Source organism: Lepidochelys kempii, chromosome 2 (assembly GCF_965140265.1).
Source record: "Lepidochelys kempii isolate rLepKem1 chromosome 2, rLepKem1.hap2, whole genome shotgun sequence".
Lineage (NCBI taxonomy): Eukaryota > Metazoa > Chordata > Testudines > Cheloniidae > Lepidochelys > Lepidochelys kempii.
The window spans coordinates 210,870,348-210,897,043 of record NC_133257.1 but is presented as its reverse complement, the minus strand read 5'-3'; the positions used below and the strand labels follow the sequence as shown (position 1 = coordinate 210,897,043).

Sequence of the window (26,696 nt, the reverse complement as noted above, 5' to 3'; positions counted from 1 at the left end):
TATTTGATGCATCCACACAGGGAAGTTCCAATGCAGCACATTGGTACTCACTGCTATTCACGCTTCTGAACTGTGGGGCGGTGTAGACATAGCTTTTGTGTCCAATCCTGAAAAGATTTACTCATGTGCTGGCATCTATGCACTATAAGTACTACCATTGACTTGAGGACTGGCGCTCGGATTCCTGCCAGTTCACTCAAACAGTATCTATGCACTGAGTTCAATGGTGAAAATAGTCACGAGAGGACTATAGCTGTGGCTAGTGTGAGGATATTGACTCCTGAGGACACTTAAATCGGATTCTATAAAACCTCAGCATAGGTGCTGTTTCTCTATACTTCTTGATATAGTACTACGTTGAGAATTGCACCACGTTTTAAACACTATAAAAGCCTTGCTTAAATCTTAGACTTTACAGATCTCTAATTTTCCTAACATCTATATAAGGAGAAGTTTTTGAGATTACCTTACATTAAAAGCCTGCTTCAGCCATACTCCACTAGGGAATATGTGTCCATGTTGGGCAGGTATTTCCAGATGAGATAATCTTATTTCCAGTACAGTTGATGGAGCAATACAAAAGCACAGTGGGAATCTATGACATTCCAGGGTGCAATCCAGACTCGTGAGTGGCTGTGTCACCCCTGCCCTGCGAACTTTGGTATCTCCCAAGGCTTTGCTACAGTAGCTCCCACCTGGGCTTCTCACAGACAGCCTTCCAGCATGCAGGTAACACCTGAGTCTGTGCATAGCTGCAGCCTGGCAGCCACATGTCCATCACACTCTGGTTTCCACTAGTCTTGGTTACCACTTGTAGGGTGACCTCAACACAATCCCATGATTTCTCCCCAAAACATGTGTTCTGCGCTGTCGAGCCCTCTCCTGGGCAGTCCAGTATATTAAGTCCCTTGCTCCTCTAAGGGAATCAATATACAACAGTTTGCTACCCTAAATGGAGTTACTCATACAGCTCACAATGCTGGGTTAGTTTTGATTAAAGAATAAAACAAGTTAATTTAGCTATAAGGAGATAGATTTTAAGGGAGTACAAGTATAAGGAATTAAAGTCAGAAATGGTTACAAGAGAAAGGAAGCTTCCTAGTAAACTTAACAAGCTCGCCTTGGCTCAAGTTGAAATCTCTTCCCATGTTTCCAGTACCATTGCTGACCAAATTCTCAGGCCAGGATCTGCTCACACAGGCTTGCTTCTTTTGTTGTCTTAGGTGCAAGGGTGACAGATGGATAGGGAGAGAGAACTTGGGGTGTCTTTGCCCATCACTCTTTCAGTTCTGTCTCCTTTTGATGATGCATTTTCCTGAAGGTTACCCCTAGATTACGTTCATTCCCACTGTGAGGATGGAGACAAGGGGTCTGGTGGTGAAAAAGGTTCCAGGCTGTTGTTTGCTAAGATGCAGATTTCTTTGCTCCGGCCACCCTTTCTTGCTAAAGAATGGCCACTTGAAGGTGATGGCCCAACAAGCTTTGATGACATCTGGCTGGATGCGTCAGCTTGTCCTTTGTCTTTGAGAAACATGTTTACCTGCTCCCCAGACTTGTCTGGTAAACACATTTCAATCATGGTTTCAGCTTATGTTCATAATTTTACATATAATGTTGCTACACACACTTCACCATGATATTGACCAGCAAGGTATTGGTTTTCAAATGATACCTCACAAGGCATATTTTGTACAAAGATTTTGTTTATTTTACAGGTCAGATTGTCAATAACTGAAGGCACAACATTAGCAGACTTGCTGGGACTACAGCTGCATAAGGTGGAAGATGAAGTGCGAAGCATTGTTGACAAAGCAGTGAAAGAGCTGAGCACTGAGAAGGTGGGTTAATCCCATTTCTCTTTCTGTTATCCTCTGGCATGACAATCCTTCATATTAATTTACTCATGAACATGGACAAAACTTAGCCATAAATTTCTTTATGACTGACACACATAGTTTCATGTGACCTAGTTGGAAAGGGATATGTGGTGAATGGCAGTAGATGAAAGAGTGTTTAATTGCTTTGCATGCGGTGTATTTTACAAATACTGCTTTTTGAAATAGAACAGTTTTGTTTTGCAACCTGAGGCATCAAACTTAAGTACTGTATATAAAAGTGTTACCTCTACCGTTTTTAACCAGATTCTTACAGAGATCAGCCAAACATGGGCTAACATGGAGTTCTGCTATGAAGAGCATCACAGAACCAGAACTCCATTATTAAAATCTGATGAACAGCTTTTTGAAACTTTAGAGAACAACCAGGTAAGACTTTGGTGTATTAATATTACCAGTACATGTATTCTTGTTATTCCTGATGCATTTTTAATAGTTTAAACTCACAACTTTTTCTAGAATGTTTATTTACAGTGAATCCTATTTGCCCCAGATGTTAGTCTATAAAATTATATGTATGCTGTTTAACTATATATATCTTAAGGAAAATTTCTGTCTCTGTGTAGGAGTTAGCAAAATTACAGCTCCTTGGTCTTATATTTTCGTAGATTCTTTGAAATCATTTAATAATATGTTGTCCGTTTGCAAGGCTAGAAAATGTCTTATGCTCTGATATACAATAATAATAAGTTGCAAGAGCATTTGTAAAAGTTTTCTTAGCTATGGCTCCTGTGCTTGATAAGTTATTCTGATTACCACTTTTTTGCTGCTCTCCTTCTGTTTTTCTAGGTTCAGTTGCAAACAATTCTGCAAAGTAAGTATGTAGAATATTTCATTGAACAAGTCACAAGCTGGCAAAGGACATTGAATGTGGCAGACTCAGTCATTGTCATTTGGATGGAAGTTCAACGCACATGGTCTCATCAAGAAAGCATCTTCCTTGGCTCTGAAGATATCAGAACCCAGCTGCCAGAAGACGCTAAAAGATTTGATGAAGTTGATGTAGACTTCAAAGTTAGTAGGACATAATTTATCGTAATACAGTAAAATGGTTCCTCTTGTCTTTTTATTTTAGGAAAAGTAGAGTGTCCATTATCTTAAATACACATCATAAAATATTATTGGTATTTTAATTATGATGTGTGGATAATTAGACTTAATTAATAATGAATAAGAAGAAAACCAAATATAACAGTGCAAAAAACCTTTATGCTAAGGAGCAGCACACCAGGATCAGCACAGGGGAGAAGAATCCTGTTTCAGGCTATATCTATACTACAACTTCTATGCCAAAATAGCCCTTTTGTGTAGATGAATCATATAGAAGGAGGAGATCTATCCCGCATAGGAACGCTACTTCCCTGACTGACAGTAGCTAGGCTGACAGGAGCCTTCTTCAGTCGGGATAGCTGGAGCCACACTTGGGGTTTTGTCAGAATAAGCTCCATTGATGGGAGGTGGGGGGTAATCTTTTGCACACCCCTGACCAACATAACTATGTTGATATAAATTTTGAGTGCAGGCCAGGGCTCAGATAGACTTCCACGCTGCTTTAGGGGGTAGTGATCTGCTACTGGTCCTTATCAGATAATACCCACATGTTTAAGTATGGAGGAAGAAATTAATGCTCCACCCAACCTCTGCCCCATCCCATCCACTGGTTTGGGTGACGGAATAGAGCACGTATACAGCACCTGTTTGTCCCTATAAACCTGGATCTAAGGTGTGAGGAGTTTTCTCCCCCTTATGGTTATATAGGCAGGGACATAATCCAGTCCATAGTATAGGATGATCGCAAATATTTCCAGTAGCTCAGTGCTGGACAAATTGTAACGAGAAAAGACTTTTAGAATTAGTTTTCTTATCTAATGGATGCATCTTGGTTTAACTGAGATCTGAATCTTTTGGGCTTGATTCTCTGTAGCTCTGAATCTTGTGTAGTCATTTATGCCAGTGCAAAGGAGTTGTAAAACACTGCCATTCTGATTTTGTAGTATTTTATGCTCACTTCTCAGCCTTTTTGTGTAGATGTGAATGACCACATAAAATCCAAGGCAGTGGAGAATCAGGTCATTTATATTTCAGTCCAAGCAAAGAAACATGATGGGAGTTAACACTTTTCTGCTACTGTTTGTCACTCTTTTTGTTAGAAGGGATCACGTGAAAGTGATCATGAAAGTGCAGCAGAAGTTTCTTTCCACAGGCACAATTGACTTGTAGTGTATTTCTACATTTATTTAATGCTTTTACCTTCAATTTAAAAAGCTATAAAACTAAATAAATAGTTATAAAAATGGAACCAGAAATAAACTAATTAGTACCATTCTCTCCAACTCTTGCGCACCTTTATTAACTCATTTTAGCAAATGGTATATGAAGGAATTTCTTGGTTTGAATTAACACCTCTTCACTTTCACACAGGAATTAATGACTGAGACAGCGAATACAAAAAATGTGCTAGAAGCAGCAACCAAACCAAATCTATATGAAAAACTTGAAAGTCTGCAACACAGGTAAAATTGAAGCTATAATTTTGAATATGTTCAAATGTGTAGGTCAGGAACAATCAGTAAAGGAATGCTGGGAGGCTGCCCTGTGTGTTTGTTTTGTTTCTTTTGTGCAGGTTGACAGCAACGTACTGTCTTTGAAGACTTAGGGCTTAAGTCAATATAACTTACATCCCTATGGGATGTGAAAAAGCCACCCCCATGAGCGATGCAAGTTACAGGGACCTAAGCGCTGTCCAAACTAGTGCTATGTCAGTAGGAGACGCTCTTCTGCCGACAGAGTTTCCACCTTTCATGGAGGTGAAGTAATTATGCTGACGGGAGAGCGCTCTCCTGTTTGCTTAGAGCATCTTCACCAGAAGCTGTATCATTGCAGCTGTGCTGATGTAGCACTTCTAGTATAGACTGGCCCTTACTTTAGATCCCAATTGTTTCCTTATGCTGTCTGGCTGATATTTTATCTATAGTTTCTTCCCTTCTTCAGGTGACACTCTGACACTTTAAAAAGAGAGCTTACCATTTGAGGCACTTTTTAAATATTGATGGTTTAGATTGTATAAACTTACCAATTTTTTGTCAGTTTGTTTTTTAAATAGTTTAATTTAGGTCAAATTTCATATCCCCCACCCATCTCTTCCTGGTTGGATCTGAGGGACTGGGAGATTTCTTTTTTTTTCTCTCTCTCTCTCTGTCTCTCTCTAAAATAATGCTTAGGGCTGGAGATAGTGGACAGTATCCACCATGGAGCATGTCACTAGGTATGTCTTTAATCTTGCTCCTCCATTAAAGGTTCCAACCCAGGGGGAGCAGTGAAAACTTGCTTTGATTATAGGGATGCATTTTGGGAGGCCAAAATGATTAGCTGCTGGTCTGGTGGTACCGTTGTGGCTAGCACTGATAACAAGCCAGTGGAAGAGGTGGGCTGCTTTTTCTGCATAGCCTAAACCAGGGGTTCTCAACCTTTTTCTTTGAGTCCTCCCCCTCCCCCAACAAGCAATAAAAACTCCACATCAGTCACAACAACTGTTTTTCTGCATATAAAAGCCAGGGCCAGCATTAAGAGGTAGGAAGCAAGGCAGTTGCTCAGGTCCCACATCACGGGGGCACCACAAAGCTAAGTTGCTCAGGCTTCAGCTTCAGCCTTGGGTGGTGGAGCTCATGGTCCTGGGCTGCAGTCCCTTGCAGTGGGGCTTTGGCTCTCTGCCCTGGGCCCTAGATCAGTGGTTCTCAAACTAGGGCCGCTGCTTGTTCAGGGAAAGCCCCTGGCAGGCCAGGTCAGTTTGTTTACCTTCCACGTCCGCAGGTTCGGCCGATCGCGGCTCCCGCTGGCCGTGGTTTGCCGTTCCAGGCCAGTGTGGGCTGCAGGAAGGGCGGCCAGCACATCCTTCGGCCTGCGCCGCTTCCCGCAGCCCCCATTGGCCTGGAGAGGCGAACCATGGCCAGTGGGAGCTGCGATCGGCCAAACCTGCAGACACAGCAGGTAAACAAACCGGCCCGGCCTGCTAGGGGCTTTCCCTGAACAAGCGGTGGCCCTAATTTTGAGAACCACTGCTCTTGAAGGTCTAATGCCCTCCGTGCTTGGCAGGCCCCCTGAAACCTGCTCATGGTCCCCTAGGGGGCCCTGGACTCCTGGTTGAGAACCACTAGCCTAAGCAAGGGTTTTTTTTGTTGTTGTTGTTTTTCAAAGCAGCCTGAGACTTGAGCAGCTGTCCAGAGCCTCGCTGCCCCGGTCAGTGGCAACATATGCCACTACTCACATTATAAGAAAAGAGAAACTTGTATTACATCTTCAGAGTAGCAGCCACTTCCCTTTCCCCGGATTTAGTTGCTGGTTGAGGTTAACAGACCACCTCCACCCAAAATTTTCACCTCCCTGATCAACAATAGGGTATCTGTCCCCACCCTGTACTCCTTCAAGTTGGACGCTTTAGGGAAATAAGCTGGAGGGAGACATCCACTTACCCAAAACAGTGTGCCCCCATGGACTTTGCTGGTACCTGCCTCCATGCAGCTTGGCTCTTTGGGACTTTCAGGATCACCTGAAAAAGGAGCATGTCCTGGTTCAGTCAGGCAGCATAATGTCTGAGAATTTCCATAGAGGGAAATCTGTAAAGCTGCCACCTGATCATCAATTGCTACTTTTATACAGCACTACAGATTTGGCTTTCATTCCTTGGTCGAGGTATCCTTCAGTAGAAGGGTGCTCCCTGAACCGTTTCACCATACTTGCCCTAAAAAAATAAGAGGAAATCTTATTATTCCCTGCTTATCTCTGTCTCTCTACTAATTGCTCCTGAACCAATATAGAAAACTTATCTAGTTTCCTTTCTACAAATGACCTCTTTCCCACCCCATTCCTCCCTGAGAAGTCTTTGGAGTGTTTCTATAATGGCTTCTTCAGGGTCTTTGGTGGTTTATACCACCAAATCTATCCACTTTTAAATACCCACAACTTAATTCTTATTTTGCAACTTCATAAAAGGAAATTTCCCTTTTTATCATACAATTCTGAAATGTAAATGTCAGTAACATTTTCTTTTTATTTTCAGGCTTTCTCTTTGTGAAAAAGCTCTTGCTGAGTATTTAGAAACCAAACGCTTAGCTTTTCCTCGGTTCTATTTTGTTTCTTCAGCTGATTTACTTGACATCCTCTCAAAAGGAACACAGCCAAGACAGGTAATATTGCTTGCACAGTTTTGCAATTTCATTATGTCCAAAGAAACCCTTTGCAGTATTAATTGTGAGGTGAATATATATGGCTGCTTGCTCCTTTAAAGTATGATTTCACTGTAAACAAAACATAAATATTTGTAAATAATACAGTCACTGCTTGTTTCTTTGTTTTTTGTGGGGAAAAATTGTAAGTGCTTAAACAGGGTGTCACGTTTTCTGGTATGGCTTACAACAGAGAGTGCCAATCTTAGGTCAGACTGTCAGAAAACAGGGAAGACACTCCAAATTGGTGGAATTTCACTAACCCAGTAACAAATGTGTGCTCTGGATTACTATATTAGTCTCACCAAGGAGCCACAGACAGTCCTCTTAGGCTCTCCAGCCTCTCTTTACTACCCAGACAAACTGGACTTTGTGATGAAGAGTTATTAAAACCAAAAATCACCTTGCATTAAGTTACTCCCAACCACAAAGGGTTGGTCACTTACCCCAGGTCAATGGATGCTCTGGATCTCACATCTAAGATAATGCTGACAGCCAATTTCTTTAGTAAACTAACTAAAGGTTTATTAGCTAAGAAAAAGAAATGAGTTATTGAGAGGTTAAAGCAGGTAAAATACATTAACAAGTGAGTCAAAGTTTGTAAGTACTAAATCTCTGCTATTATTTTGGAATCTGCTAGTTTTTCATAAGTCTCTCAGGGTTACCTACAGAATAGCTCTAGGGATCTCTGTCCAATCACTCAGTATTCCACCATGTCAGAATCCATCAGTCCAGAGATAAAGGATCACTTGTTTCAGAGTAGCAGCTGTGTTAGTCTGTATCCGCAAAAAGAAAAGGAGTACTTGTGGCACCTTAGAGACTAACAAATGTATTTGAGCATAAGTTTTCGTGAGCTACATCCGATGAAGTGAGCTGTAGCTCACGAAAGCTTATGCTCAAATACATTTCTTAGTCTCTAAGCTGCCACAAGTACTCCTTTTCTTTTTGAGGATCACTTGTATAGCTGCCTTCCCCAGAAAGCAATCTGGCTAATGTCTCCATCACAGCATGGGTTTTTCCTTTCTGTTGACTAAACCCAGACTATGTCTGTGGATTTCCCATTGTCGAACACAATGGCCCATGCTTTGAAATTAGCATGCTTCTTCATTTACAGTTCCAAGGCACCAATTCTTTTTATGTATGTATCAGTAATTGGGTTGCACATCAGCGTATTTATTTACAGCAGTCCAAACAATCTTTCATTAGTTTTCATGAAGTTTTACACATTAAGTAAATTCTCATCCTAATACTAATGCACCTTTTGATCTAGGTTTCAGAGGGGTTGCCATGTTAGTCTGTATCAACAACGAGGAGTCCTTGTGGCACCTTAGAGACTAACAAATTTATTTGGGCATAAGCTTTCATGGGCTAAAACCCGCATAAATTTGTTAGTCTCTAAGGTGCCACAAAATTCTCGTTGTTTTTTCTTTGATCTAGGATTACCTAATTACAGGATATACTTTACATGTAGTTACATTAATGTGATAACAGACAACAGAATACAGATAGGCAAAAACAATACAATCAAATCTCCTTTTGATTTATTCTAACAAATGAATTGGCTTGAACACACAATGACCTTTTAGCATTTCTTTGATATTTACATACACCCTATTGCTCTAGCCTGAGCTGGCTATCTACTAGACAGCATCCTACAGGAAGAAATGAAACAATCTTCAAGGGAGGAAGTGTTTCAAGTAGTGTGCCTTCTCTTACAGGAAATATTACAGATGGCATGTGCACAATATCTCATAGAAAGTCAAAGATGGAAAAGTCCTATGAGATCATCAAGTCCATCCTGCTTGTGGCCCAGCATTTGTTAGAGATCAAATCTCAGGCATGCCACTTGTAACAATGACAAGTAGCGCTGAAAGATCTATGGTGTTTGTTATATTGTCCCTGATTGAGCTTCTGACTATTGTACTTGGAATGTTTTTGTAACCATGACTCTGTTTGCTCCCCTCAAACAGTAATCTGCCAGGTTGTGTGACAGCTAAAGGCTCATTTATATTGAAGCATCTGCACTTGAATATTATTCAGAAGCTTTACATCACCTTATCTACAAGCCAGATGGCATCCCAGTAGTGACCATTCCTGCTGCAGCCATTAATTCTCAGGGTATCAGAATTATTTCTGTGCCTTAGGTGCAGCATATTTAGAAGGGATATGATGCCTAAAGCAAGGAATAATACTTTACCAAAGAATAAAGGACTCATGAGACTCAAATAATGATCTTTTAAAAAATACAATCATAAATTCTCATAGCTTCCTTACATAACTAAATCTTATGGACCTGTATCATCTTTAAAACTGCACATTCCAGTAGAGAGACCACTGCCACTGAATTGCCCACTCATGCTAGGATTGTGGCATACGGGCAGGGCAATGAGGAAGTTTTTGCACTACTACGTCTCACGCCACATTTATTTTGTGGACAGTGAACTTCAGTCTCCCTGGCTGTCAGGCTGGCACTTTTTTCCCATGAGCACGGAATGTCTCTTAAGAAAAGCATTCAAATATAGGCCTAGGATCCTGATCTTGCATTCCGGTCTTTGTGGGCAGAGCTCTGCACCTGTGTGGCGTCCTACTGAAGTTAGCTCCCAGCGTAACTTAGAGTAACCGCAGGGCTTCCACAATGTTATGGAGAATTTGGTCTTTATTTCTTGATTATCTTTAAGACCTAAGACAAAAATGCTGGTCCAGTGCTGCTGTCCTGTTTAACTCCTGCTAAGATCAATGCAAGTTCTGTGTGTTGAAGGCCTGTAGAATCAGGCTTGTATGCAATTGGGGTGGGTGGGGGGGAAAAGCGAGAGAATACTCATTTACCTACTTGTCTTAATCCACATAAAGATAAATGTGAATTAAAAATAGAAAATCTGAACAAATGTCTGGTGGTTGATTTTCTTAAACCTGTTATATTGTCTGGGAACAGGTGACCCGTCATCTTACCAAACTTTTTGACAACATTGCTGATCTTCAATTTCAAGATAATAAAGAGAAATCTGCACATATTGCACAGGGGATGTACAGCAAAGAAAAGGAATATGTTCCATTCCATGCAGAATGTGAATGCGTTGGTCAGGTACATTGTGTTGTTTAAACTTCCTTTGAGGGCATTTTTTTTCTCTTTGGAGTTGGAGGAGAGGCTAAGTGAATATTCTCTTCTGCTAAACTTACTGGATATTTGGGGGGAAGTACACTGGGTGATGATGGGCACCATATAAAAACATAGGAAACCCCATGTAGAAAAAGGAACACTGCTCCCTGCCTGCAGAGTAGCAGCGCTGGCCCATCTGTGTTCAATTAATTACTTCCCCCAATTTACAAGAGGAAAAAGGAGATTCAGGGAGAGGGCTGCCAATGGGAAGAGGTCAGAGGAGAAATCAGCTGTATATTGTGTTTGTTTGAGACTGTGCTTAGATGGACGGGTTCTTGTGGTGTTTTCTTAACATTAAAACGCACCTCACAGGTGTTGAGATTCTATTCAGAAGGTGACGGTCACGTGATCAGTCTCACACAGATTAACCTGTCACACTTTTTTTTCCTGAAGATTAAAAGATATAGACGATGGGGGAGGACGCAGTAGCAGCATTTTGCGCTCTCTCATCAGCAACGATCATGGACTCATAAATGATGATGGCTGAAAAGATATCCTGGGTTTGGACTCCAAGTGGTAGCATGGAGCAAGATTTTCCCCTACATGGTTGCTTTTCAAGGGTTTTTTCCTAATTTCTTCTTAAACACTTCTAGTGACAGCGTCTATAATACTTCTCTAGGCAGAGCATTCAGTTGCTCTCTTGAATACTGACTGCACCGGTTCACAAAGCAGTACTAAACCCAATCCTGATAGCATGGAAAACTCTCTTTTAATTAGTGAGCTGTAAAGCAAGAGAGTGGCAACCACAGAATGTTCTGTGGATTCACTTTCTGATGTGAAGAGCCTTCCAAACATTGATGGTTGTGGGTTTTTTGTTCAATTTCTGAGTTCCATTCCATTTTAATATACGATTAAGGTCATAGGATTGATGAGGGAAGGATTATGGAAAGGAATGAACCAAATCACAAAAGATTGTATGTACAAGTTTCCCATGGAAGGTTCTGAAAGCCATGTATCTGCGTTGTTCAGAATTAGATTGGATGGTGCATCTTTTCACCTTTACCCTCAGGTATCTATAAAACCTATTTTGCAGGGACAAAAATATAACTCCTCTAGCATCTTTTTTAAAATTACACCAGTACAGAACTTTAATTATTGATGGCATAGCCTCTTCACCAACATAAGCTTAGGATGGGTGCTATACAGTTTTTCCCACTGGAGACATGGGCCTCCACAAACACATTTGATATTTATGGACCGTCTCTGAGTGTTGGTACTCAGACAGATTGTGTTTGGATGGCTTTAGCTCTTTTAACAAATGGTAACTTCACTGGAATCTAAGGGCCAAGCAACCATGAGATCATTTGTGCAAGAAATGTATCATATAAAGCTGTTTCTTGCATCCTTTATATCTTCATCATATATTGTAATGTGAAGAAGAGCTCTGTTGCTTGAAAGCTGCTTCTCTCACCAACAGAAGTTGGTATGATAAAAGATATTACCTCTCCCACCTTATCTTGCTAATATACTGCGACCAACACAGGTACTGTAACTCTTCGTTCTTCTTTGAGTGATGGTCCCTGTATGGATTCCAGATGTGGGTGTGCATGCGTCCCATGTTTCAGAACCAGAACTTGTTCACAGTAGTGTCCATTGACTCGCACTTGTGTCGGCTGCGTGGTGTGTCTGAGGCTTTAAGGGGCTATGTGGGTTGACGCCACTCCAGTTCCCTCTTACCGCCGCATGACCAGGGTCAGCACCCCTGTTCCTCGGTGCTCTTAGCTTGCTAGTAGAACTCTTTGTCCATTCTTGCCTTCTGTGGATAGGTTTCCAGTTTTTTCTAGTTGTATACAGTCATTAGTTTTTTGTTCTGCTGTTGGATTTCTTCCCCTCAAGGGGTGTCCCTGTGCACACATCCTGCCCTTCTGGGGTCTATGTCCTGGCAGGCCGGCTTCAAGAACTGTGCTTCATGCCTGCGTTCCTTCTCTGTGACAAGCACCACCGTTGCCTCTATTCCTTTGGCAATGTCCACATCGTCGCCCACTGCTCCATCTGCCACTCAGTCCTGCCTCACACTCAGGAAGCAAGAGAACTCCGCCTCCACAAGTATCTGATGGATGAAGCTATGTGCCCACGTGCACATTTGGAACCGGGACCAGCAGATCCACTGGAACTGTGACTGTGACTACTAGTGAGAGTCCCGCCTCCCTCCCATCGCCACTACCCGTGGTGCCGCTACAACCGTAGAAACACCGTGCACATTAGAAGCATAGCCATGGGCATAAGGGTTGTGGCCCTGCCCGTGCTCCACCCTGAGGACCTGCGTCCACTTGTCCTCTTTCCCCGAGGCCCCATCCTTGCTCCACATCTTCCCATCCCCTCTCTGGCCTCATGGGGGCTTTGGGGGAGGGGGTGAAGAGGCATGTGCAAATGGTGAGTGGCCGGGCAGGTGGGGAGATCGGGGGGGCGGGCAGGCAAAGAGGTGTGAGAGGTCAGCGGGGGGCCTTGGGAGAAGGGGCCATATAGGGCCGGTGGTGGAGTGTGGGCATGGCTTCAGAGGGAGGGGGCCAAGCAGGGGTAGGCCTCGGTGCAGGGCCATGGTCCGCGCACATCCAGCCTCCCCAAATGGAGGAATCACGTGCCACCCAAGGTCAGGGCCCTCCCGGACTGCTCTCCTGATACATGAGGCCATCCTCTACCCAGCCCAGGCAGTCTGACACACCCCGGCTTCCTGTGTTCCCACCCTGAAGCACGCTGAATGCCGCTACTTCCTCTTATCTAAAGGTATGGATTTCCTATTCACTCATCCCCCTCCCAGTTCGCTTGTGGTCCGTGCAGCGACTGAGCATGCCCGACAGCAACACCTCAAGGCCACTCCTCCAGTCTGGGTGGCAAAGAAGTTGGACTTTTTGGGGTGCAAGATTTACTTCCCTGTCAATTACCAGCTATCTTGGCAAAATATGATTTCCTATCCTATTCTAAGCTAGCGGAGTTCCAGCCCTTCTGGTGGACAAACAGCAGGACTTGCAGGTGTTACTTGATGAGGGTAAGCTCATCGCCAAGGTGGCCCTTCAGGCTGCAAGTCAATGCCCTTGACACTGCATCCTACGCTCTGGCAACTGCTGTCGTTCTCCGCCGGAATTCTTGACTCCAGCCCTCCAGCTTCCTTAAAGAGGTCCAGACAACCCTTGAGGACCTCTCCTTTGACAACCACAAGCTTTTCAGCCACAGTATGGACAAATCCTTCCACTCTTTTAAAGAATTCCCATGCCACCGTACGTTCACTCAGCATTTACACCCTGGCTCCGACCTACTGACAGCAGAGACCGTCTTTCCACCCCCATCTCTGATCCACCTACCAGCCCTACTTTCAATACTCATGGAAGGCCTCTCACCATTGCCAACATACCCAGTGACCCCATTATTCTGCCACTTCCACTGCCTCGGCCCAACTTCACTGTCATCCAAGCAGCCCTTTTGATTCCCCCTTCAAGACCCATGAACCACCTCACACCCTTCCTGCAGCATCCCATATCATCTTCAGGGGCTGTCTTGCCGTGTTCACCCACAATTGGGGCAAGATCACCACTGATCAATGGGTACTTGACATCATCTGTCAGGTACTAGATAGAGTTCCACTCGTTCCCCCCCCCCATGTCACCCACCCGTTGTGGGGATCCTTCCTGTCATAGTTTCCTCTAAGAAGAGGCACAGACACTCCTCTGGAGGGGCTCCATCGAATGCATCCGCCACCATTACCATGGCTGTGGATTCTATTCCCCTTATTACTTCGTGCCGCCAAAGGGCAAAGTCGCCTCATACGCGACTTCGCCAGAGCCTTTCCCTCCTTGGCTGCATGGCAGCCTGCACCTCCATTACTCCTCATGCCTGCCTGCATATCTGCTTCCTCCAACTGTAGCTCCAGTAGATTTACAAGATGGTTCAGATGGACCACTTGGGCAAGCATATTCTGCTTCCCCCTTCTGTTCTAGCTTCCCTCATGTGGTGGACCAACCCATCAAAGGTCGTAGATGGCATCCTGTTCGCTCTCCCCGCACCACTCTCACCACGGACATCTCCCTTGTTGGGTGGGGTGCTGATCTGGAGGGCTGTTTGGCTCAAGGCATCTGGACACTGCAAGTAGCATGGATGCACATCAATATATTGGCATTTCAGGTTGCCCACCTGGCCTATCAGACTTTCCTGCCCCTTATCAGATCCTGCCACGTTCAGCTGAGCTTAAGAACAGGTTTGCAGAGTTGGAAAATGAAGAAGGGGCTCAGCAGGTAGTCACTGAAGGTGGAAGGGCAAGGAAGAAGAGAAGAGTGGCTAGTCCTATAGGAAAAGGGGAAGTGTCACTGGAGACTACACCAAATATGAGCCCCAGGAGGATACAGGATGGGTTGAAGAGGATCACAAGGGAGAATAGGAATGGAAAGAACTTGCAGCCAGAGGGAACAGGGGATAGACTGATAGGAGAATAGCATCGTCACCTGGAAAAGGCAGGTCTATGTGATTGGGGACTCTTTACTGAGAAGAATAGACAGGCTTGTAACCAGAGCTGATCCAGAGAATAGAAGGGTGTGCTGTCTTCCAGGTGCTAAGATACAGGATGTAGACCTGAAGTTGAAAAGGATCCTAAAGGGAGCAGGAAAGAATCCCGTAATTATCCTTCATGTGGGAACAAATGATATGGCTAGATTCTCGCTGGAAAGTGTTAAGGGAGACTATATTAGGCTGGGGAAGATGCTTAAGGAAATCGAGGCTCAGGTGATCTTTAGTGGGATTCTGCCTGTTCCTAGAGACGGGCAACAAAGGTGTGACAAGATTATGACTATCAACAGATGGCTTAGGCAGTGGTGCTGTAAGGAGGGCTTTGGGATGTATGGCCACTGGGAGGCATTCATGGACAGAGAACATTTCTCTCAGGATGGACTTCATCTGAGTAGGGAAGGAAATAGACTTCTAGGATGGAGGCAGGCACAACTGATTGAGAGCTTTAAACTAGGAATTTGGGAGAGATGGTTGGGAGATGTCCAGGTAATCTCCATGCTGGATTTTAGCATTGTGAGGGAAGAAAACGAAGTAAGAAAGGATACAGCCGTGGGTAGGAGAATGTATATAAGGAGGAAGGGCAGTGTGGATTCCAGTCTAATAGGTTATACTGGCTGTAGAATGACCGTGCCTAATAGGGTACAGAATGTGAGCGAGGCCAAACAGCAAAAATGAAGATGTTTGTACACCAGTGTGGGGAGCCTCAGAAACAAAATGGAGGAACTAGAGCTACTGGTGCAAGAAGTGAAACCAGATTTTATAGGGGTAACAGAAACATGGTGGAGTAGTCGTCATGACTGGACTACAGGTATTGAAGGGTATGTGCTGTTTAGGAAAGACCGAAATAAAGGTAAAGGTGGTGGAGTAGCATTGTATATCAGTGATGAGGTAGAATTTAAAGAAATATGGAATGGATAAGACAGAGTCTGTCTGGGTAAAAATTACATTGGGGAAGAAAACTACTAGAGTTCCGCTGGGATAGTGCTTAAGGTGTGCTATAGACCGCCGGGATCTAATTTGGATATGGATAGAGCCCTCTTCAATGTTTTTAATGAAGTAAATACTAATTGAAACTGCGTGATAATGGGAGACTTTAACTTCCCAGATATAGACTGGAGGACGAGCGCTAGTAATAATAATAGGGCTCAGATTTTCCTAGATGCGATAGCTGATGGATTCCTTCATCAAGTAGTTGCTGAACCGACTAGAGGGGAAGCCATTTTAGATTTGGTTTTGGTGAGTAATGAGGACCTCATAGAAGAAATGGTTGTAGGGGACAACCTTGGTTCAAGTGATCATGAGCTAATTCAGTTCATACTGAACAGAAGGATTAACAAAAATAAATCTGCAACTAGGGTTTTTGATTTCAAAAGGGCTGACTTTCAAAAATTAAGGAAATTAGTTAGGGAAGTGGATTTACCTGAGGAATTTATGGATCTAAAGGCAGAGGAGGCCTGGGATTATTTAAATCAAAGCTGCAGAAGCTAACTGAAGCGTGCATCCCAAGAAAGGGGAAAAAATTCATAGGCAGGAGTTGTAGACCAAGCTGGATGAGCAAGCATCTCAGAGAGGTGATTAAGAAAAAGCAGAAAGCATTTAATATTTAATACAGGGAGTTGAAGATGGGAGGGATCAGCAAGGAAAGCTACCTTATTGAGGTCAGAACATGTAGGAATAAAGTGAGACCGGCTAAAGTCAAGTAGAGTTGGACCTTGCAAAGGGAATTAAAACCAATAGTAAAAGGTTCTACAGCCATATAAATAAGAAGAAAACAAAGAAAGAACACATGGGACCGCTAAACACTGAGGATGGAGTGGAGGTCAAGGATAATCTAGGCATGGCCCAATATCTAAACAAATACTTTGCCTCAGTCTTTAATAAGGCTAAAGAGGATCTTAGGGATAATGGTAGCATGACAAATGGGAATGAGGATATGGAGGTAGATATTACCATATCTGAGGTAGAAGCGAAACTCAAACAGCTTAATGGGACTAAATCGGGGGGCCCAGATAATCTTCATCCAAGAATATTAAAGGAATTGGCACATGAAATTGCAAGCCCATTAGCAAGAATTTTTAATGAATCTGTAAATTCCGGGATTGTACCGTATGACTGGAGAATTGCTAACATAGTTCCTATTTTTAAGAAAGGGGAAAAAAAAAGTGATCCGGGTAACTAGAGGCCTGTTAGTTTGACATCTGTAGTATGCAAGGTCTTGGAAAAAATTTTTAAGGAGAAAGTAGTTAAGGACATTGAGATCAATGGTAAATGGGACACAATACAACATGGTTTTACAAAAGGTAGATCGTGCCAAACCAACCTGATCTCCTTCTTTGAGAAAGTAACAGATTTTTTTAGACAAAGGAAACGCAGTGGATCTAATTTACCTAGATTTCAGTAAGGCATTTGATACCGTGCCACATAGGGAATTATTAGTTAAATTGGAAAAGATGGGGATCAATATGAAAATTGAAAGGTGGATAAGGAATTGGTTAACAGGGAGACTACAGCAGGTCCTGCTGAAAGGTGCACTGTCAGGCTGGAGGGAGGTTATCAGTGGAGTTCCTCAGGGATCGGTTTTGGGACCAATCTTATTTAATCTTTTTATTACTGACCTCAGCACAAAATGTGGGAGTGTGCTAATAAAGTTTGCAGATGATACAAAGCTGGGAGGTATTGCCAATTTAGAGAAGGACCGGGAAATCATACAGGAAGATTTGGATGACCTTGTAAACTGGAGTAATAGTAATAGGATGAAATTTAATAGTGAGAAGTGTAAGGTTATGCATTTAGGGATTAATAACAAGAATTTTAGTTATAAGCTGGGGACGCATCAATTAGAAGTAATGGAGGAGGAGAAGGCCCTTGGAGTATTGGTTGATCATAGGATGACTATGAGCCGCCAATGTGATATGGCTGTGAAAAAAGCTAATGCGGTCTTGGGATGCATCAGGCGAGGTATTTCCAGTAGAGATAAGGAGGTTTTAGTACTGTTATACAAGGCACTGGTGAGACCTCATCTGAAATACTGTGTGCAGTTCTGGTCTCCTATGTTTAAGAAGGATGAATTCAGACTGGAACAGGTACAGAGAAGGGCTACTAGGATGATCCGAGGAATGGAAAGCCTGTCTTATGAAAGGAGACTCAAGGAGCTTGGCTTGTTTAGCCTAACTAAAAGAAGGTTGAGGGGAGATATGATTGCTCTCTATAAATATATCAGAGGGATAAATACCAGAGAGGGAGAGGAATTATTTAAGCTCAGTACCAGTGTGGACACAAGAACAAATGGATATAAGCTGGTCATTGGGAAGTTTAGACTTGAAATTAGACGAAGGTTTCTAACCATCAGAAGAGTGAAGTTTTGGAATAGGCTTCCAAGGGAAGCAGTGGGGACAAAAGATCATCTGGCTTTAAGATTAAACTCGATAAATTTATGGAGGAGATGGTATGATGGGATAACATGATTTTGGTAATTAATTGATCTTTAAATATTCATGGTAAATAGGCCCAATGGCCTGTGATGGGATGTTAGATGGGGTGGGATCTGAGTTACTACAGAAAATTCTTTTCTGGGTATCTGGCTGGTGAATCTTGCCTATATGCTCAGGGTTTAGCTGATCACCATATTTTGGGTCGGGAAGGAATTTTCCTCCAGGGCAGATTGAAAGAGGCCCTGGAGGTTTTTCGCCTTCCTCTGCAGCATGGGGCACGGGTGACTTGCTGGAGGATTCTCTGCTTCTTGAAGTCTTTAAACCACGATTTGAGGACTTCAATAGCTCAGACATAGGTGGGAGGTTTATTGCAGGAGTGGGTAGGTGAGATTCTGTGGCCTGCGTTGTGCAGGAGGTCGGACTAGATGATCATAATGATCCCTTCTGACCTTAGTATCTATGAATCTATGAAACTGCAGTCCAACAAAATGGTGATTGTATAGTTCAACAAGCAAGGCAGTGCCCGGTCCCCCTCCCTCTGCACGGAGGCCATCCTCCTCCTGAACTGGTGCCTCCGGCACAAGGTCACCCCTCATGCCATGCACCTCCCAGGCACCAGCAACTCTCTGGCAGACATGCTCAGCAGGTCCTTCTATGCAAATCACGAGTGTAAGCTCCATGAACCCATGCTTCGCTTGGTCTTTTGCCAATGGGGCATACCAGGCGACAGCCACAAACCACAAATATCCCCTTTTCTGCTCCAGAGGAGCCCTTGGACCGGGATCACAGGGTGATACCTTCTCCTTCCCTGGACCACCGAACTCTGCTATACCTTCCTGCCCATTTCCCTGCTTCTGCAAATCCTGCACAAGCTGCAATGGGATCATGTTACCGTCATTCTCATAGCCTCCTCCTGGCCTTGCCAGTATTGGTTCACCATCTCCTCCACCTCTTCACTTGCCCCCTAAATCTGCCTTCCCACCCTCCTGAATCTTCTCTCACAGGCATACAGCTCCACCTCACGGCCTGGTATTTGGATGAGGCTCATGTGTAGACAGGGAGTGCTCTGCCCCTGTGCATGGCATCCTCACTACAGCAGTTGGTCATCTATTAGATCCCACTACCAAGCTAAATGATGACACTTCACCGACTGGGTGCACCACCGCTGCTATCCTCTGGACTTCCATCTCCATTCCCATGCTCCTGGCCTACCTTCTGCACCTTTGACAGATGGGCCTCACACATTCCTCTGTCCATGTCCACCTGGCGACACGCAGTGCCTTTCTCCCCACTGTGGATGGGTTTTCCATCTTCACTCACCCAAGCACTGCCCACTTCTTTCACAGTCTTCTAAATGCCTTCCGATCCGTGTGGAAGCCTACCCCCTCTTAGGACCTGAATCTCATCCTCCCTGCCCTCACTAAACCATCCTTGTACATGCATCGAAGTAGGTATTCACCCACAAAAGCTTATGCTCCAATACGTCTGTTAGTCTAAAAGGTGCTACAGGACTCTTTGCCACTTAAACCATTCTTCTCACCCATCTTAACCTGCTCTCTCACCCATCTTGCCATGAAACATCTTTTTGGTGGCTATCACCTCAGCACGATGGGTTAGTGAGCTGGCAGCATAATGACCAACCTGCCCTTTACTCTCCTTCACAAAGTGCTAGGAAACTGTCCTGCATCCCTGTAGCATTCATGCAAGGTTCATACGCTTGGAACATTCAGGGCACACCCGGAGTGTTGTGTAGGAGCAGTGCACACACGGCTCCTCTCAAGGGCATGAACCTTGGAATCTCGCCCAGATGACATGAACCGTGGGAAGCCTCCCAGAACTGGGCTCAAGGCCTGAGAGCAAGGAATGTGGTAGATAGAAATTGGTAAATAAGAATATTATACAAAGCCAGTGTATTCCTTTTATCTGTTGGAGTATGTAATGTGCGGGGGGAGAGAGGGTGGAAAAGCTGACAGGCGGACCAGCCCGTCGGCAGACCAGCCTGCTTGCTTGCTTAAAGCTTGTCCTGTCTTGTATTTGAACCGCAACAACTGGCGCCCAAACGTGGGGCCCTCAGCACTCACCTCGCCCGGCAAGGGTTTCAGACGCGTCACTCATCCGCCTCACGGATCCCGGTGAGTATTTTTCGTTGTGGTAAGTATGGGAAGCTCCCTCTCTGCTTTGCAAGTGCAACACCGTAATGAGCTACAGTATTTGCTGTGTAAGGCTCAGCATGACTGCCCTGCTCAAGAACTCACTCTCCTGCTACAGAAGGTGAGTGCCCAATGCCCGTGGTATCCTGAAGCCAGAACTCTTAAGCTAGCGGACTGGGAGCGGTTGGGCCAGACATTGCACAAAGAGCCTCGGGCACCCGTGCAGGCTTTACATGCCTGGCACCTCTGCCGCGACGCAATACAGCGTGTTGCCTCAGAAAGGCCCTCCCTCGCGCCAATAGAGAGGCTGGTGATCTCGCCACTTCCGTCCGCTCCTGCAGCCATCCCCCCTCCTGGCGATGCGATACAGCGTGTCGCCTCGGAAAGACCCTCTCCTGCGCCAATAGAGTGGCTGCCGATCTCGCCACCCCCGTCCGCTCCTGCAGCCATCCCTCCCACTGCTTCGCCCCCAGTGCCTCAATTACTGCCGCCTCCTTTGACTTCCCATCTGGAGCCGGTGAGTGGTCGCCGTCCCCCCATGGGGCCCTATGCTCCGGGGCCCCCCGGGGGGTCATCCGCGTCTGCTCAGGGGCTTTCGCTGGTGCAACAAATGGTTCATGCAGCGAAGACTCGCCCAGATCTTACAGCAGAGGAATTAACTGATCTGGTCTCAGTTTGCCCGGTGACCTGGCAGGATGATGGCCAGGGCAACCAGCTTGCAAACTGGGTCAGTTTGCCTTACTCGGTGATCAGAGAGGTAAAGAAAGCGATTCACGAGTTCGGCCTCACTAGCACGTATGTACGTGGTCTCCTTGAAGGGCTAGATACTGGGTACACCCTGGTCCCTGAAGATTGGAAGGCGCTGTTGCACATGATGCTGACGCCCAGTCAGTATGTTATTTGGCTTAGTGACTATCGGCAGATGGCGGAACGCCAAGCCCAGGTATATATAGTGCAAGGTGTCACTTACGAGCAGTTAGCAGGGGAGGGCCAGTTTGCTACCATTCAGATGCAGTCTCAACTCCCTCAGGCAGTCTTCCCCATTATTTCCACCTGCACTCAGCATGCCTTCCGGAAGGTCCTGGATTCAGACAGGCCTACTAAAAGCTTTGCCAGTATCCGTCAGGGTGCATCAGAGTCCTTTATGGATTTTACCAACAGATTGCAGGAGGCTATCCTCCGACAGGTGGATAGCCCTGCAGCAGCTCAGGAGATTCTGTTTAAAATGGCGGCTGAAAATGAGAACGAGGATTGCCGCCGTGCTCTCCAGGCGGCACAAACCGCTGGCGTTCTAGAGCTGTCGGACATGCTGTGGGCCTGCCAAAACATCGAAACTCAGGCACATAAAGCTGGAGTTCTGGCCGCCACCCTGCGGAAAAGCAGGAAGCAGGGGAAGCGTTGTTATCGCTGTGGTAAGGAGGGTCACTTTCAGCGGGAGTGCCGCTCATCGACGGCGCCCGCTCGCTCCTCAGAGAAGTGCCCCAAGTGTTGGAAGGGCTATCACTGGGCTAATCAGTGTCGTAGTGGGTCGGGAAACCGCACGACGGGTCCCCCCCGAACCCAGGGTCTTGGGTCACAGTCTCTAAACCAGGAGGCCGTGCCCTTGCTATGATCCGCCCTTTTGTGCTCCCTGTCCACCTCAATATTTGGGGCCGTGACTTACTTGTAAAGCTGGACACCACCCTCGATATTAATATATAATGGCCCCAAACCCTCCCCCACCCACCTTGCCCTCCGCATTACCATTGGTATGGCAATCCTTAGAGCCTGTATGGATTGACCAGTGGCCCCTCCCCCTAGAAAAACTGAAAGCGCTTCATTTGCTTGTTCAACAACATTTGCATGCACAGCACTTGGAGAGCTCCACTAGTCCTGGGAACACCCCGGTGTTCGTTATTAAGAAAAAATCTGGTGCATGGCGGCTGTTACACAATTTAAGGGAAATAAATGCATCCAACCCATGGGCCCCTTGCAGTTTGGGTTGCCGAACCTGAATTTAATTCCTCAAACCAATCAGCTTTGTGTGTTAGATTTAAAAAATTGTTTTTTCACAATCCCGCTTTGCCCACAAGATCGCGAAAAATTCGCGTTTACGGTGCCAGAATATAATAATCAGCGACCCTCTTAAAGGTATCAGTGGAAGGTCTTGCCCCAGGGAATGCAAAATAGTCCAACCTTGTGTCAACTTTTTGTGGATTGGGCTCTCGCCCCTTTTCGTGCCCGATACCCTACACTAAAGGTCTACCACTATATGGATGACATTTTGCTTAGCGGTCCCCAGGTCACAGCACAACAGCTTGAATATTTGTCCCAGATTCTCGGCCAAAATGGCCTGTTAGTGGCACCAGAAAAAATCCAACGCTCTTATCCCTACCAATATCTCGGGCATAAGGTTTTACAAACCTATGCTGCCCCTGTTCGCCCGGAAGTGGTTCTACCCCAACCCCTAACCCTCGTTCAATTACAACAAATTTTGGGTCATTTAAATTGGATTCGACCCTACTTCTGTCTCCCCACATCGATGCTGCAGCCGTTGTTCGAGCTCCTACGTGGAGCTCGGGCACTGGGCGCAGTTATTGCCATCACTGAGGAGCACTTTGCCTGCATTCGACACATCAATGCAGTGTTGAGTCAGCAGTTTGTGGATAGACTTACTGAGGTTCGTCCCCTGCGGTTGGTTCTCCTTGCCACCCCTCATACGCCTACTGCTGCTCTGCTTGTACCTCGTACAGACACAGCCGTCTCTATCATAGAGTGGATATATTTGTCATCCACTCCTCCTCGGAACATTTATCCTTATTTAGACGCCCTGTCCGATCTTGTTCGTAAATCCTGCCACCATGCAGTGCAACTCACGGGCACTGATTTAGTTGCCATTGTTTTCCCCTTATCATGTAGTGAATTTGATTCCTTGTATCACACCTCCTTGGCTTGGCAGGTTGCTCTTTGTGATTATGTGGGAGAGATCTCCTATAATCCCCCAAAAGATCCTCGGTTGGTGATCACACAAAAGGTACCACTAATCGTACATCATCTTAGCCGCTCTCGACCTATTGTTTCAGCTATCACTCTTTTTACTGATGGCTCTCCACATCGCGGTGTTGTCACCTATCAATTAGGTGACCCCCCTCGTTGGCATTCTCGTTTTACATTGCCCGCGCAGCGCTCAGAACTGGCTGCTGTTATTTTGGCCTTTCAACTTTTTGCTGATTGTCCCTTTAATTTAATTGTGGACACGCATTATGTTTATCAGGTAATTGATCATTTACCACTTGCCCTTATTACCCCTCAGGTTGATGAGGACCTTCTTCACCTGTTTTTGTCCTTACAGTATCTCCTCACCACTCGTAATTTCCCTTATTTTGTTGCTCATATTTGCAGTCACACCCTTCTGCCTGGGCTGCTCACTGAAGGTAATGCGCACGCCGATCGCGCATTACGTGGTCAGGTAAATTCCCTTTTTTCTGACCCCATTGAAAGCCATTCTTTTTTTCATCAGTCTGCCTCTGTTTTGGCCCGACAGTTTCACATTCCTGCTGATCATTCACGTTCTATTGTTCGTTCCTGCCCCCACTGTGCCGCTGCTGCCCCTACCTTTTCTTATGCCGTTAACCCCAGAGGTACCGCAGCGAATCAGCTGTGGCAAATGGATGTCACTCACGTGCCACAATTCCGCCCCTATTCGTTTTTACATGTTTCCATTGATACCTATTCGGGATTTCTCTGGGCGACCCCATAGCGTGGGGAAGACACTCCCAAAGTTATTCACCATTTGCTAGCCTGTTTTGCTGTTATGAGTCACCCGAGCCAGATAAAAACGGATAATGCCCCAGCCTATTGCTCCACAGCCCTATCCACCTTTTGTGCCCAATGGGACGTCCGTCTCAAACACGGGATCCCTTATAATTCCACAGGCCAAGCTATTGTTGAACGTGCAAATTGCACGCTAAAAACGTTGCTTGACAAACAATTAAAACAAGGGGAGCTGCGTCTCTGAACCTTAGGAGATATTCAGCAACAATTGCATATCCTTTTGTTTACTTTAAATAATTTAATGCTGAATGCAGATCAGCAGACCCCCGCGGATCGGCATTTTCATAAGTCCGAGGTACTGGAAAGACCGTGTGTCTATTACCGTCAGCTGCCCGATCCGCAATGGTTGGGCCCAGTACCTTTAATTACTTGGGGTCGGGGATATGCTGCTGTGTCTCTCCCTGCAGGACCGTTGTGGGTTCCGGCCTGGTGTGTGCGACCGGCACTGAAACAGCATGGCGTGGCACCATGGGCTGTCGAACCCCATACCGGAGTTTCAGCTGACCTTGGAGGAGAATGCGGTGCCTCCCGGGTCGACAATGGCGGGACGGAGACGGAGGAGACGTAGCGTCCCAAGCCAGCCCGTGACATGGGGAGCAGTGAAAGCATTGGTCGCCGCGGCTCAACGAAGACTGGCAGCAAACCAACAGCCAGAGGCTTCTGAGACTCTGTTTGTGGCCATTCTCGCCCAAATCACTGCTAATTCTGTATTGATTGTGTGCCTTATGTGCCTGCTATTTCCTGTAGGGGTTGACTCGGTAGCGCCTCCTCCGTTACGGGCCCGAATGACATAAAACCTATGGGAAAGATTAGCTTCAATAGCAAATGTTACCCACTTTTGTTTGTTTGATTTTGTAGCAGCTGAAGAATTGTTAGGTACGTGCCTTATTCCAGTATGTTATCACCCTGAGGAAATAGGGAATGAGATGATGCTCGCTGCTTATGCGAACCTCTCTTCCCAGTACTCTAGCATGGCTAATTGGGGCCCGGCCAACTACACTTTACCTTCTTGGGCTTATTTTTTTGCTGTTGCTGTGTGCAATGTATTTCCTTTTTGTTAAGGCTTCGTCGAGACCCGCCCTGGCAGGCTCTATGAGTTATACCTTGTCTGTCCGGGAGTTAATATGGCTTGCAAAAGCAAATTGATGGCTACCATGAGATGGCCGAGCACAAATAAACAAAAAAGGAGGGGATGTAGCATTCATGCAAGGTTCATGCACTTGGCAACATTCAGGGCACACCCAGAGTGTTGTGTAGGAGCAGTGCACACATGGCTCCTCTCAAGGGCATGAACCTTGGAATCTCGCCCAGATGACATGAACCGTGGGAAGCCTCCCAGAACTGGGCTCAAGGCCCGAGGGCAAGGAATGCGGTAGATAGAAATTGGTAAATAAGAATATTATACAAAGCCAGTGTATTTCTTTTATCTGTTGGAGTATGTAGTGCGCAGGGGGAGAGAGAGAGAAATAAAGGAGAGGGTGGAAAAGCTGACAGGTGGACCAGCCCGTCGGCAGACCAGCCTGCTTGCTTGCTTAAAGCTTGTCCTGTCTTGTATTTGAACCGCAACACACCCCAAATTTCTCCCCAAGATGGCCTCCCTGTTCCACCTAAACCAGTGCATACACCTTCCAATCTTCTACCCTAATCTGCACATCTCCCCTAGGGCACAAACACTGCACTTTCTTGATGTCTGCCAGGCACTGGCCTTTTATCTCCATAGCACCCGCACCTTCCATGTCTCACCCTGGCTCTTCCTCACCATCATGGAGCACTGCCGGGGCCATGCCCTCTCCTTGCAACATCTCTCCAAATGGCTCTCCCGTTGTACTGAGGAACACTAGGTGCTCTCTCACATTTCTCTCCCCCGCCCCCGGAGTCATAGCCCACTCCACGTGGGTGCTTGTGGCCATGTTGGCCTTTCTCATGAGCATACTGTGGCAGGACACCCCTGTGGCGGATGCAGCAGTCGGCCACGCCATCCTACAGACTGCTTGCAAGTCTGTGAACCCACCTCCATGCTAAGCACTGCTTGCTACTCTCCCACATCTGGAATCCATATAAGGACCATTACTTGAAGAAGAAGAACAGGTTACTTACTGTAACTGGAGGTTCTTCAAGATGTGTGGTCCCTATTTGGATTCCAATACCTGTCCTCCGTACCCTCTGCTGCTGCCTCCCATTGTTTGTGGGTAAGAGGGACCTGGAGCGGCATCGACCCGCTCAGCCTCTTAAAACCTTGGATGTGCCTTGTGGTCCTTGCACGATGCACATACTGGTCAGTGGACATTTCTACAAACAGTTCTAGCTCCAGCACATGGTATGCATGAACACCCACATCTGGAATCTAAATAGGGACCACTCATCTTGAAGAATCTTCAGTTACAGTAAGTAATCTCCTCTTCCTGAGCATACTTATTGACATTTATGTTCCAAAATATATTTAATAGTAGAAAGTAGGAAGACATGCTGTGTTTAGACACTTGGGGCTATCTAAAAGACAGGTTATGTTACATTAGATGTTTGGGAAACCTAAT

The 26,696-nt window shown here is 45.5% G+C and overlaps 1 protein-coding gene across 1 annotated transcript in view; it reads left to right on the top strand.

The window, feature by feature from the left end:
• The window catches only part of DNAH11 (dynein axonemal heavy chain 11), a 289,112-nt gene that overhangs the window by 72,093 nt on the left and 190,323 nt on the right, over window positions 1-26,696 (top strand). Inside the window, exons 24-29 of the mRNA XM_073333745.1 lie at window positions 1,716-1,838; window positions 2,142-2,264; window positions 2,685-2,909; window positions 4,317-4,408; window positions 6,952-7,078; window positions 10,050-10,199. Coding sequence (XP_073189846.1) covers window positions 1,716-1,838; window positions 2,142-2,264; window positions 2,685-2,909; window positions 4,317-4,408; window positions 6,952-7,078; window positions 10,050-10,199 — 840 coding nt within the window. The remainder of the gene's footprint in view (window positions 1-1,715; window positions 1,839-2,141; window positions 2,265-2,684; window positions 2,910-4,316; window positions 4,409-6,951; window positions 7,079-10,049; window positions 10,200-26,696) is intronic.